The sequence below is a fragment of the Thermobia domestica genome, chromosome 17, assembly GCF_964235325.1.
Source record: "Thermobia domestica chromosome 17, izTheDome1.hap1.1, whole genome shotgun sequence".
In the NCBI taxonomy this organism is placed as follows: Eukaryota; Metazoa; Arthropoda; class Insecta; order Zygentoma; family Lepismatidae; genus Thermobia; species Thermobia domestica.
Genome location: NC_137470.1, coordinates 48,140,472 through 48,155,331, shown reverse-complemented (window position 1 = coordinate 48,155,331; position 14,860 = coordinate 48,140,472). Strand labels below are relative to the sequence as shown.

The window sequence follows — 14,860 nt, the reverse complement described above, 5'->3', positions numbered from 1 at the left end:
GGAGAGAACTGACCCCTGGGGTACCCCGGCACGTAGTGGGAATTTAGTGGACTGTGTACCGTTGATATTGATAAAGGCCTGCCTGTCAGTTAAAAAAAAATTGCAATGAGACGGACATATGGGAGAGGTAAGAACCGTTGAAGTTTGTAAAGCAGTCCTTCATGCCACACTGTATCGAAAGCCCGTTCAATATCAAATGAAATCAGGACCGCCGGAAGATGCTTGTTGTATGGTTAATGAGCAGTGAAGAAAGTTTGAGCAACTGATCTGATGTAGCAAAAAAGGGTCGAAAGCCAGCTTGTGAGAGTGGAAGGATGCTATGGCGTTGAATATAAGCATGGAGCCGTTTCACTATAATGCGTTGAAAGGTCTTACTGAAAGCTGTGGTGAGGCTAAGGGGCCTGTAGGAGGTGACCTGGCTGGGATCTTTCCCAGGTTTGAGAAATACAACGATTTTTGCTAGTTTCCAGGCAGGTGGAAAAAAAGCCCGTGGTGAGGATGGCGGTGTATAGGAGTGCGAGTAGTCGATGAAAGAGAGGCGGTGTTTTGGACAGTTGGCGGTAGCTTATAGAGTCCACTACCGGAGACGTGTTACGTCGATTGGACAGAACAGAGGTGATATCTGCAGCGGTGATTGGTGCAAGTTGAGCTCTGTTGTCTGTAGGCTGATGGGCGAAAAGCGGTTCAAAGAGAGGCTGACGTGGGGCGCCTGCTGCAATGATATGTTGGTGAGTCGGATGAGTGAAGACTGGATCCATGTGCGGTGTGAAAACTGTTTGAAAATGGTCGGCGAAAGCTTGTGCTGTGGCTGCGTCTGTCGCTGGAGCGGTATTATTAATGATAAGTGGATATTGCGGCCGAGTGGATTGGGAAGTGAGTCGTTTAAATAGGGCCCAGAATTTAGTAGGATTTTGCTCGGTGCGGAGTTGATTGCAGCAGGCGCGCCACGAGAGGCGTTTCCTGGCTATTATGAATGACTTGACCATACGTTGGAATTGCTTGTGCAAGTGAAAAAATAGCGGATCTCTGGTGCGTTTATATTCTGTAAGATAGGCATGAGACCGAGCTAGAAGCGTACGGGCATATGGAGGCAGAGGGGGCCTGGAAGGATTCGGCATGTGTGTAGGGACAGCCAGTGCTGTGCCATGAATGATAGCATCAGTGAGCGTGTTCGTGAGTTGAAGAATGGAATCTGGTGTATAGAGATCGGTGCAGGCACCAGCAAGCGTCACTGTGATAGATAATTGATATTTCGTCCAGTCTGCCCGATTAAAATTATAGGTTGCAGACGAGGTGGTGGGAACAGCATCACGGCCAGGTTGAGTGATGGTAAGTAATACAGGAAGATGGTCGCTGCCGATGGTCCCCAAGACGTCAACCTTTGCAGATGGTAGCAGGTTGTGGGTGACAAGTATAACAGCAGGTGTAGTGCCACTGACAGGATGAGTTGCTTGTGGAATTGGCATGAAGGATGCTTTAGTCGTAAGTAGGAAATCTTCAAATCTGTATCGTTGGTCGGCGGTACGAGATGAGTAATTAAGATCAGCCATAAGTATGTAGGTGGTGAAATGGGTATCTAGATAATTCAGAAAACGGTAAGGGAGTGGTTGTGTGGAACGTACGTAAAGGGTGGCAACGGTAATGATTCGATTTGCAGAGTAAACTGTAGTAATGACGCTCTCGGGGTATAGACCAGCATTAATAGGTGTGATAGGGCGGTAAGGTAAGGAATATCGGACAGCCAGAGCAGCACCACCTCGAGCAACAGTTGGCGACAGATCTGAACGAAGCAGGTGATAATGTGGAAAATAATATGGTTCATTGCGTTTGAGGAAGGTTTCGTTCAGAAGAATGCAGTCCGCTTGATAAGCTGTTGCCATCGTTTCAAGAAGAACACGATTGGTTGGCAGCGAGCGGACGTTGGAAAAGAGGAAATGTAGCCGACGCCTGCCTGCCGATCGTAGATTCATGATGGTGGGTCAGAATGAAATTGGAAATAATTTGATAAACCGGAATAGATGGCAGCCATAAGGAGGTGGAAGACATCCATGGCCGCTTCGGTAGCGTGTGTGAGAATGGCTTCACGCCGGTAAGGAAATATATTTTGTAAGACAAGTGTGACGAATTGAAGCACATTCTCCACTGTTGGTGGCGGAAGGAGAGATGTTTGAGTGCCTGTGGATATTTGAGCGGCCGGATGGAGTCTGAGAGGTACAACTGTTTCCGGTTTATCAGGTAATGGCTGTGGCTTCTTCGGACAACGATACGAGTAGGTAGGATGGGGACCATCGCAGGTATTGCATGTGGCCGCTGTTGGAGATTGGGACAGCTTTTGACCTTGTGGGACCCCTTTCAGTGTGGGCAGATCGTAGGTAACATGCATTTGTTGGTAGGGTGTGTATTGTATGAAAGACAATTTTCACACCACAACGGGACCGGTGGAGGAGTACGGGAAGGCTCCACTCGGTGGTGGCAGTGATAGATATAAACTCCATTGCGGAGGATATTGTCGATGAGATTTTGATCATCCGTGAGGATGCGCACCATATACGTGGGCCCGTTAGCATTTTTGATGCGAATGGCACGTTTAGGATGAAGGCCTTCCTCTTTGAGTTCGTCCAAAATGCCTTGCTCCGTCAAGGTGGGCTCAACTCCGCGGATCACCGCGGAGAGAAGAGCGGTACGACGAGGTTGTGGTGGTGTCTTTGGAATTGTGGACGACAGAAGTTGTATTTTGACATTGGGGCCAAACGTCGCCGGTCTTACTTTATGGATTAAGTGTTGATATAGTTGCGGATTAGTGAATTTAAGAATGATGCCGTTTTGAGTTTTGAGTAGCTGCTTTAAATCCAGTCTATTGCAGTAGCGCATGATTTGTTGGTAGAAGGATTTGATATCGGAGTATGCTGGGTTGAGGTTGCTGAAGAGTATATTGAAGATAGTGGGAGTGTCATCACTCACGTCCACGATGTTTTCGACAGAGGAGGCTGGTGTAATTTGAGGAGAGTCACTGAGTGAGGCACCAGGAGTTGGTTTTGGTGGACTCTTGAGAACTTCGGTGTAGGGCGGCTTCGGTGGAGAACGAGAACGGTCGCGATCACGAGGGGGCGAGCCCTTGGAAGATTTAGAGAAGCTAGTAGGTTTAGTGAGCTTCTGAGAGCGAGGAGTATCCCTGCGAGGTTCTCGGGGGGGAGTCCCATCACAGTTGAAGGGAGGCCTTGATGCTTGCCCTTGGTAGAAGAGAAATCCTGGGTCTTAGGCATGTCGTCGTCGTAAGGAGGACGTCGGAAAGGCAAAGCCTTTCGTCAGTCTAGAGCCGCAGGATAAGATTATACTAAGAGATGAGACTATTAAAGATATAATGACGATGTTCAGAGAACTAGTGAAACTGGCGTACCGCTAACACCGAAGTGTTGCGTCATCAACTAGGGGAAATTAGTAAAGTGCCTGACGTTTCGCAAACACTGAAAGTGCAGCGACCAGTGCAGGTTATGAGTGGACTGTCAAACCAAAGTTAGTAATCAGCAAAAAGCCCTAGCTAAGAATTTGTGCGGCTCGGACCCGAAGGCCGATGTCGATTGTAACAATCCTCCGCACGTTAGAACAACGAACTAAACTAACGAAAAATTAGCCTAATAGTAATCGCACGACTTAGAGACTTTCGACTATAGTCGCCAGGTGAGTATGTAAACACCAATTTTTTAAGGTTAACCCGATCAAAGGGTTATGCCCTTTCTTCGGTAAGAGGAAATCTAGGTATAGGGTTTTACTTTATTCATAGTTGGGCATTGAGAGTTTGAGGAGCATTAAATTATTTTATTGATTTGTGGTCATCATTTTTTTTCACTATGGCTTTGGAGGCATCATTGGTATAAGGGAGGCATCAGTGTCCATTTATTATTCACTATTGCATTAAGGAGGCCGGGCTATGGTTGTAAAATGAGAGATGAGGTGAGGTGCTGATAGACGCCACAACAAACACAGGGATATGGTTAGTGTAGACAAATGAATGGTTCTCTTCTGCCCTGGGGCGTCACACGGCTGATGATGACAGATGAAGCCCGCTGCTAACAACATTGATGAAAATACTAGTGCAGAGATGGATAAATGCATGGACTAAGATGAGGTGGACGGTATATAGCAAAATCGGCCTTGTGCGGATCATTATCGTCTAAAGTCTTATGGTAAAGAGTAAGAAGATGTTGAAGAAGTGTGGCTTGATGTTGAGGAGGGGTATCATGAATGATGTCCTGGTGAAAGGTGTCGAGGAAGAGCGGATTACCTTCAGCAATGACTTTTGTTATGTATTTTGTGGGGAGTGTTTCCAAGTGCTGTAAGATGGTGGGAAAGTTGATACGGCGATAGAGATCGGCAGTTGGTGCTGGCAGTCTTTTTCGATATGCAAGGCGGGGAGCATGACGTTCGGATATTGCAAGTCTAGTATATATTGCGTCAGGGGCAGAGATCCAGCATATATGGCCGTGTGTGAGAGCAGGTCGAAGGAAAACCTTATAAGTCTTAATAATAGTGTCAGTATGCAAGCCAAAAGTGGTGCCCGGAGAAGGTTTAATCGATTTGTGGCCTGTGATCGGATTTTCTGTAAGTGAGGTTTCCAGCTGAGTTTTGAGTCAAAGATGATTCGGAGGTAGGTTACTTGTGATGATGGGCGTATGAAAGTGCCATTGACGTGAATATGTATAAGAGCAGGATTGCGAGAAATTCGTGATCGACAGCGAGGTGGAAGAAAAATGATAGCCTGTGTTTTGAGGGGATTTATAGTTAGGCGCCACTTGTCACACCAGGAAGTGAAGGCATCAATTGCTGGTTGGAGTGTTCGATTTATGTGTTGAACAGTGTTGGCTGTGGTGAAAAAAGCTGTATCGTCGGCATATTGATATAATGAGACGTTTTGTGGTAGAGGAGGCATGTCTTCTACGTATAATACATAAAGAAGGGGTGAAAGAACAGAGCCTTGAGGAACACCACAGTGAAGAAAGATCGGATGTGAGAGTGATTGGTTAATGGTAATGTAAGTCATACGATTTGAAAGGAAAGAATGGATACATCTGATGTAGGAGAAAGGAAGATGAAAAGAGTGAAGTTTTGCGATGAGGCCGGCATGCCAAACTTTGTCAAAAGCCTTTTCAAGATCGAACAATAACAGACAATAACGAAGCCTTTTCAAGAACGAACAATAAGGTTTGGAGGTATTGTAATGATTAGTTATGGCAGTCGTGAGGCGTAAGAGTTGATCGGAAATACTGATGTTTGGGCGAAAACCAGCTTGATGAAGAGGAATGAGGTTTCGTTCAGAAAGATGGGTATGAAGGCGACTGACAAGAATGCGTTCAAAGATTTTGCTGAGTACTGATGTCAGTTGTATAGGACGGTATGATGAGAGTTCTGTAGGAGATTTATTGGGTTTGGTGAAAAGCAGAGTTTTTGAGATTTTCCATTGTAGTGGATAAAAGCCGGTGCGGAGAATGAAATTATATATGGCTGCAAGAAGTGTATATAAGACGGGAGGAGAGGCTTTTATGAGTTTATAAGTTATATGGTCAAAGCCAGGCGCCGTGGTACGTTTCGATTTGATGGAGGTTGAGATATCTGCAGGAGTAATGGGATCATTAAGAGGTGAAACGGTGAGTTGATGGTGAATGTTGGGTTGTAGGAGGGGGGAATGCGGATTTGTAAGGCGTTCGACACGTCGGGTGATAGTTGGATGTGATAGTTGTGCGATAGGGATAAATATTTCTTGGAAGAAGAAGGCAAAAGCATTTGCTTTATCAGTATCGGTTTGGAGAGTATGATGATGTGAAATGATAGGGTATGATGTATGTCGAGTTTGACCAGTTAACTGATGGAATTTTTGCCAGAATTTGGTAGGATGCGATGTAGTTGAAAGGGAGTTGCCGGTGGAGATCCAACGTTTTCTTTTATAAGCAGTAAGGTAATTATGAAGCATGCGAGTCCAACGACGATGCTGTGCTAAGGATATAGGATTATGAGTACGTTGAAAGTCACTGAAAGAGCGGCGAGAAGCAGCAAGGATGGAATGATATTGTGGAGGGATCGGAGGTTTGTGTGCATGACGTATACGTAGGGGTATGTTATTGTGGGTGGCTGTGTCAAGAGATGCTGTGAGTTGGTCAACAAGGTCATAGAGTTCGTGCTCTGTGGTAGGCTCGTGAAGATGTTGTATCGAATTTGTAAGATCCGCTTGGAAATTAGCCCAATTTGTATGATTATAATCAAAGTAGTGAATGGGCGGTGGTTGTGATTGAGCTGAGTGGGTGAGAATAATATCGAGTAGTATCGGAGCATGATCGCTGCCGAAAGGTGGGAGAACCCTAAGATTTTGAATATTCAGAGACACAGAGCTGATAACTATGTCTGGGGAGGTGTTGCTGATGGGGCGAGATGGCGATGGGAGATGATGAAAATCGGCGGCAAGGATATTAGAGATGTAGTTGTGAAACTGTTGTTTCTCAGCCTGCGGACGGCAATGAATATTTATATCTGCCATGATGATGTAATGCCTAAAAGTATTGTCAATGTATTGAAAAAAAATCATATGGTATGGGATGGCCTGGTCGAATGTAGATAGTGCATAGAGTGATGATTTTGGTGCGAAAATATAGTGTGACTATGAAATACTCGGGAAGGTTATGTGGCTTTGGAAAATAGTGAGTGCGTACAGGGATATTGTGATATGTTCCAATTGCAGTACCTCCATTTGTTCGTTGGTATGGTCTAGAGCAATCATGACGGTGTAGTTGAAACTGTGGAAAACGGACATGATGTGTAGGTTTGAGATAGGTTTCGTTCAACGCAAAAGCCTGTATTTGTTTCTCCCTTAGGAGTTGTTCAAAAACTGCTTTGTGAGTGAGAAGAGATCGGATATTAAGGAAGAGGAAAGTGACTGCCATGAAGATTGATAGTGTTTTAGAAGTTGTTGGGCGATGGTTGTAAAATATAGAGATGACCATTCTGGATCTGTTTTAGTAGAAGTGATGTAAAAGTGGGCATGTGGACCGGTGTAAGTGGCAGAAAGTTGTAGGCCAAATAATTGTTGGGCTATGTGATCGACCTGCATAAGAATGTGTGGGCGTAAGAAGGGGTGGATATTTTGAAGAACCAGAGTGGTGAAACGGAGCAAGTCTTCAGCTGTGATGGGTTCTCGTAAGGAGTTAGCAGGTGGTGTAGCAGAATCGGTGGTGCGGATGGGAACGGATAGTTTCGGTTTATCAGTTGGTGGAGCAGGTTTTTGATGGCATTTATAACTATAGGCTGGGTGTTGTTGATGGCAGGTATTGCAGAGAGGTGTTTTTTTCAGGTTAGGACAGTTGTTAGTGGAATGGTCCTCATTGCAATGTCCACAGCGGGGTGAGTTTGAACAGTTTTTAGTCAGATGTGAGGCATATGTTTGGCATCTTTCACAGCGGATTGGAAGTGGTGGTGAAGTGCGGGATGGTTTTACTCTATGGCGTCTGCGATAGATATAAGCACCATTTTGCAGCAGATCGACTACTGAATCCTTGGATGCTGTAAGAACTCGAACGAGATAGGTGGGACCTGACTGACACTTGATGCGAATGCATTTGTGTACTTCATAGCATTCGAGTCTTAATTCGTCAAGGATTTCTTCATCGGAATATGCTGGTGGAACGCCTTTTATCACCACTGAAAACATGGGTTGGCGTCGAGGTGGCGGTGGTTGCTTTTTTCTGGTTTGAGATAGAGCTTGGATGTTAGCTTTGTCACCAAAGATGTGAAATCCTGCTTTTTCTTATTGTAGTAAGGAAGTTTTGATCTGGAGATTTTATAATTATTCCGTTTCTAGTGAAGATGATTTCTGATACATTAGCTCGCGGATAGTATGTCATAAGTTGAATTAGAATGTTTTTAGGATTGGAGTATTTGTTGTCAGCATTAGTGAGAAGATAATTGAAGGTTGCTGGAGGTTGGTTTGAAGCGATGTCCATAGCTAGATCATAGAGGTCACTTTCGGAGGCCTGACTGAAAGGAGATCTTGATCGAGTATGAGGTTGCTTTTTCTGATTTTGCGATTGTAGTGTATCACCTGATCGCTTTTGAGAATTTGGACCCGTTCTGGGTTTGGCCCCCTTGCACTCCATCGAGTTCACAGGGGACACACCCACGGATCGTGAAGACTGCGGAGTGGCCGAAGCCAGTACAATATAAGAAGAGAACAATGATCAGTCAGGATGATGTCGATGATATGATGCAACGGTGTACAACGATGATGATGGTTTCACCCTCCAGAACTGAGAAGTACTGTCAATCCCAGTGAGAGCGTATGCGTGCTGGTATCTATTGTGCGTATGCAACACAATGTCCTCGAAAGCACGTTAACGATTCTCAGCTAGGCTAGGCTTGGTTCAAAAATCAGCTTGTGACGTATGGTACGTCAAGCTGCTAAGTATGTAAACACCACGGCCACGGTCACGGTCACGGTAATATTGAAGTTGTATGCAGAGTATCGGGCCAAAGCCCCTGACTCCATGAGTAGAATGAAAGAGTTCAAAATACAGAAGTACAGGTGAAAAACTGGGTATTACTATTGAGTAGGTAGGTATGGTAGGCTACATCTGCAACTGTCGCAGAGTGGCTGATGGTGACTTTAGGCGAGCTTTATAGAGTCATTATATGCGTGGCATGCGATGGACGTTCCGGAGAGCGCATTCGGTGCCGATATTAGCAATAGCTGGGTTAATATGCCTGGGTAAGGCACGCCAGAACTTATGGTGGAAATGGCGAAAAACTTATCTAACAGGGGGAAGCTCTAGATCTTCCAGAATTTGGCGGTTGCGAGTATATCTGTCATGACCAGTGATGATACGACCGGTTCTAGTTTGCACACTTTCGAATGTCTGAAGGTGACTGAATGAGGCATGTTACCAGGCAGGGCATGCATAAGTAAGTGTGGACAGGACTATCATTTTGAATATGTGCACTCGGGCCTCATGAGAAATTGAACTGCAGCGAAAAATTGGATATAATGCTGTGATTTTGCGTAATGCTCTTTGCTTGATGTCCTTGATGTGCGCAGCGAATGTTAACCCACGGTCTAATATCACTCCCAAATATTTAGCATGTGTGGCGTGAGGAATGTATGCGTTCTCATATATTAGATTTCGACGGGTGCGTATACGTCTTCTACTGTGTATAACAGTACAACTTTTGTCGGTATTTACTTTAATCCTCCAACGTCTGGCCCATTCCTGAAAACTGTTCAGTTGACGTTGCATATAGATGTAACACTGTATAAGTGAACTGCTTGTTGTGAAAAAGGCGGTATCGTCGGCGTACGTTGCTAAGAAGCAATGTGGTAGGGTTGGAAGATCGGCTGTATACAGATTATATCAAAGTGGTGAAAGTACAGCGCCCTGTGGAACACCTGCTTTAATTGGTCTGGATGAGGATTTGACACCATCAATAGACACATGAAATTTCCTGCCAAAGAGGTAAGAGCGGAGTAAATGCAGAATACTATCCGGAAGACCTTGGTCGTGTAGCTTATATAATAGTCCTGCTAACCAGACTTTATCAAAAACACCAAAGACATCGCCTTCAAAATATATCACAAATAACTACCAATTGTCAGTGAGAATTTTACTTTTGGAGTTCATTATTTGCAACGAGTAAAGCTTTAGGTAGTATATTTGACATGTTTGCCAAGTAAGAAAATAACACAACATGTTGTGCTGTAATCAGTCACGAAAATAATTTTGTAAACCTATGAACTGTCAGACAGTAGTTACATCAGTACAGTGCTGCTACCTGTTTATCTTGTATCCTAGCTCAGCGGACGCTATGGAGTTTTTTACAATCATTCAGCTGTTATTCGTCGAAAAGTCTCTATAACACCGCCTGAAGGAAAAACGACACCTACCAAAAATGGAGATTACTTTATATTGTTGATGAGAATGAGACTAAAGGAATGAAAGTAAAAGTATACACTTGCACGGTATTATGGTTGTGTCATTCACATGTGAAGTAGCCGTGCAGATGCACATGTGCACAGAACGGTTTAAGCACGGGTAATTTAAATTTGCTTCATCCATGCAAATACACATGTGCACACACACGGTTCAAGCATGCGTTATGCACGTGCGCTGCATCTGCGCAAATGCACATGTGTACATAACGATTACAACACGGGTTATATAAATGTGTGCTTCATCCATACAAATGCACATGTGCACATAACGGCTGAAACACGGGTTCTGTACGTACGCTGCATCCATGCAAATGCACATGTGTACATAAGGCCTTAAGCATGGGTTATATAAATGTGTGCTACATTCATGGAAGTGCACATGTGCACATACCGGCTTAAGCACGGGCTCTGTACATGTGCTGCATCCACGCAAATGCACATGTGTACATAACGGCTTAAGTACTGGTTACGTACGTGCGCTGCATCCACGCAAATGCACGTGTGTACATAACGGCTTAAGCATGGGTTATATAAATGTGTGCTTCATCCATGCAAATGCACATGTGCACATAACGGCTTAAGCACGGGTTCTGTACGTGTGCTTCATCCCCGCAAATGCACATGTGCACGTAACGGCTTGGGCATGGGTTATATAAATGTTTGCTTTATCCATGCAAATGCACATGAGCTTGTGCACGACTTAGTCATGGGTTATGCACGTGTGCACAACCCACGCAAATGCATATGTGCACATACACGGGTTATGTATATATGCTTCATCCACGCAAATTCACGTGTACGGCTTATGCACGGGTTATGTATGTGTGTATCATCTACATAAACGCACATGTGCACATGTACGGCTTATGCATGGATAGTGCACATTTGTCGTACACGTACGTGTTGTCTGGGATGGCACTCCCGATACCATTAAAGCCCAAAGCTTTATTCTTGCAAATTTATTCATTTACTCAGGAGACCTTAAAGTTAAGGATATTAAACTCGATGCATATATTTCTAATTTAATATTATATTATATGTTTGTAGCTTAGACTTGTAAGGAGGGGAAGGGACAATTGATACAATGATTTCCTTCACATTCGAAAAAATACTGTCCCATTATATTGCGAAAGGGTACTGTTTCCCGAAAAGAAGAAAAGAAAAAAAGAAAGAAAGAAGAAAACATCCTATATTTCTGTCAAATACATACATAGTTTTCGGGATCATTGACATAAATAGTAATATTCCAGATGTGGTATATGACCAAAGTCTGCCCCATTGGCATGGGATTCAGAGGAGAGAACCGATGAAGATTTCCGAACGATTTCTTTGACTTAAGTTTCAATATACAGAGAGTGAAAAGTGGTAATGAACAAATACTGGTGTCACATGGGGACCTATCAGAGATATGATTTCTGGGAAACTGTCGTTGCTCAGGAAGCCGAGCCAGCAGCTTACCCAACCATGCCGGCTCAAGCCCTCGGCTCAGTTGGGCCAAACAGAGCCGAGCCGAGCCGATGGCTCACCTGAGCTCAGCCGAACCAAACCGATGGCTCATCGCAACAGAGCCGGCTCGATCCGATGGTTGAGTTGAACCGAGCCGAGCCAAGCCGGCTGACATCACTGAACAGTACAGCTGCTGACGCATATTTTACAAGAAGATAAAAATGAAGATCAATAGTATTCATTTAATACGCATGATCCTGAAGAACAAAATCTTGAATTTATAGCTGAGAAGCTAGCTTTCTAATTTAAAGTCAAATATCCACAGCTCTATGTCAAAGAAACTCATCAGGGACTACAGTGCAACTGGACCAAATTAATCTCAAAACGAGGACTAACATTTTCATCAAAGGAACTTCTACACAAAATCAAAATAGCTAACGAATATATTCTTGAATGTAATGGAGAATTTATTCGCAAAAGAGAGAACATTAGAAAATTAACAAGTATCATAAAAAATGAATTCGTTAGCAAGCGTGAAATGGAGATTTTATTATTTTATCCGGTTTAGAACATACATAAGAATAAATGAACTAAACAAGCAACTCAAAAGTGCTTCCTCCAAAAGAACATTTTAAAAGAAAATGAAGAAAGTTGTGAAGTGAGTGATTTAAAAGTTCAGGAAAGAAATTCTGATTGACAAACGCAAGTTCATTAGGCCTACAGGAAAAAAGGAAAACGCACCACGGACAATACGTCTAGAATGTGGGAAAACTTGTCCAAATAGACTTTTTTGTTTGCATTTAAAAAGAAATAAAAATATATTTCCATGACGGAATAAAATTCCACTAATATAATAGACATCTAAATTAGAAATAGCAAAGACAGCTGAAAGTAAAGGGAAAACAGTAATTTCACATCAGGTTCCAAGGATAATATACAACAGCAAGCGAGCAAGCTGACAACAGCGTTACTCCTGTGGTCCTGTCCCAAGCGTGTGTCAAAGGTGACGTTATTTCGCGAGTAGGATGGACACGTGTTCGCTGATGAATTTACCAAGGCAGTAACTATTTACGCCACATAGTCGGACACATTAGTGCCTTTTATTTGTACAGGATTATGCGCGATAAACATTATAACTGTTATATTTTTCATTCTCTGTTTCAAGAAAATAATTGGCATAAGGTTAGGACCTGTCCTTAACGCAAAATTACATAAACGGTCTGGTAGTTCTAGTTAGAACGATCCGTAAAGTGGAGGTGGGATAAGTTCTCAAACATTTAAACATGCGACGTCTTATGTAGGTGCACCACGCTACTAGTTACTAAAAAAACAAACCCCGAAGTAGGACTGATATCAAGACGAAACAATACGAGACTACTTACAGTATTAGTCTCCTTTCGACCGACAAATAGCGGTCTCAGTCTCGCTTCGATAGTCTCGAAATAAATTGTGTGAAATTATTGCACACTAAATTTGACAGAAGTTAAATAAATATTCCTCCCATAGTTCCCCCTATTACTTCAGAATATGTCCTGGGTGCACCATTTTCTACTAGTTCAAGCGTGAGTTAGCAATTGATATACAACATTCAAAAATACATATGTCTATTTCCATTAAATATACCCACCTTTCTTAAATTATTTGTTTACTAATTGAAATACCCGGTGTTCCACAGGGATAATAGGTTTATATTACATATATATTTGAGATTAGTTTTTCCCAGTAGAATACGTATTTGAATTGGATTGAAATAGTACGGATCCATTTCCAGCAGGAGCACATGAATAAACTTGCCGCTAACGAAGAATAAAGCATTGGGCTTTAATGGTATCTGGAGTGTCATTATTCACTTCAGCGACCCCGGGAACTATTAAATAGACACTCATATCTTTCAATTAGGAATTTTTAATTTTCACTCCTCCCACTAAACCTCCATGCCGATAATGCTAAACTTTGATGTGAAAGATATCGGGTGTATCATAATTCATATCACTGACTTCATACCAATGACAGATGTAAATGTTTCTCTATTCACTTTCATTTCGTAATTCTGGATAGAGATGTTAGGATGTAAAAACAAGTATACTAGAACATAAGAAGAGAAATATAAATTACGTGGTATCTTTTGCAATCTTTAACTATATTTTCACCTTTCTAGGACGTTTCTGAAAGTTCAGACTTCTATATCCCCTTTTTGCTCTCTTACGTGTCATTTAACTACGTAATTCCTACACTTACTTACTAAATCACATATACAGATATTGCAGATGTATATCTTTGTCTTCTCTCTACATCATGTCTGGAGATAAATGTTTTGAAAACACGTTACAGACACAATTTTAAAAAATAATACGATCTACGATATCAGTGATACATGTTGTAGTGTTTAACTTAACATATAAAACAATAAATGGAAAACCCTGAGAATACGAATCTTAACAGAGATTACAGTGCACTAATGCTTCAAATCTGTGTCTTTACTCCCTATACCTATGTTAATTCCCTAATCAAAATAAAAACTCTTCAAACTTCATCACAAATTCTTATACAACCATCCCTTCCTTGGAATACCGCGCGGTCACATACCCGTCACGGCGATGTAAAGGTAGTTTTGGCGACTTGGATACAAATACGCATACGTCAGATGTCCCTAAAGAATATGTAGAATTGCAACGAAACTTCGTATTGTGTCAATTTGCAAAACAATAAATGAAACGTGTTTTAATTTTTGCGGAAAAACAGTATTTAGGCCGAGATCCCATCCGAAAAAACAGTAAAGAGTACCGTAATAGCGAAGGATGGAGTGGATAGATGCAAATCAAATTGTATGTAGATATTATATAGACCCTTTGTAAAATAAGCTCTTTCGTGTTTCTCAAGTGTCGCTATCCGTTTTGCTTCAAATTTGTCAGATCAAGAGCAAACTTGAAATAAATCGACACGTGTTTTTGTTTATGCGTAAAAGCATTGTAAGGGTTAAAGATGCCTCCTGAAATACTAAAAAAAATACGCTATACTGTTTGTGCGTGTAGTTTATCTGCCAAATTTGAAGAAATCAGATGGAGACACGACACTTGTGAAACACGAAAGGCCATATTTTACATATCCAATATCTAACACAATTTAATTCGCTTCGGTTTACTCCTCTCGCCACTCAAGGCCTCGGTCCACTCAACAGTTTCTCTTTCAGGAAAATACGAAACACGTATTCCATCATCTTGCCTCTACAATATTTGTGCACATTTCGTTCACTTCGTCCACTTCTTTTTGTTTTTCGGGGTCAAACTCCAAAATTTTGGACGGGAGCTTTTGCCCCTAAAAAGCGTTTTTCTCTCGAAAATAAAAAAGCAATCGTTTAATTTTTGCCTATTGTTCATACACAAAGTTATGTTGCAATTCTTAGTGTCCTTTACACGCATCTGACATACTGTTACTAGCACTTTTGATTTT

General features: G+C 42.4%; 1 protein-coding gene across 1 annotated transcript; it reads right to left on the bottom strand.

Moving 5' to 3' along the window:
* Nucleotides 1–392: 392 nt before the first annotated feature.
* Nucleotides 393–1,880, bottom strand: LOC145674011 (uncharacterized). Its single transcript, XM_081743837.1, has one exon. It carries the CDS (start codon nucleotides 1,878–1,880, stop codon nucleotides 393–395), a length of 1,488 nt encoding a protein of 495 aa, XP_081599963.1.
* Between the last annotated feature and the right edge of the window lie 12,980 nt (nucleotides 1,881–14,860).

Coding starts and splice junctions, on each gene's coding strand:
- LOC145674011 (XM_081743837.1), bottom strand. CDS start 1,880: ATGGCAACAGCTTATCAAGCGGACTGCATTCTTCTGAACGAAACCTTC.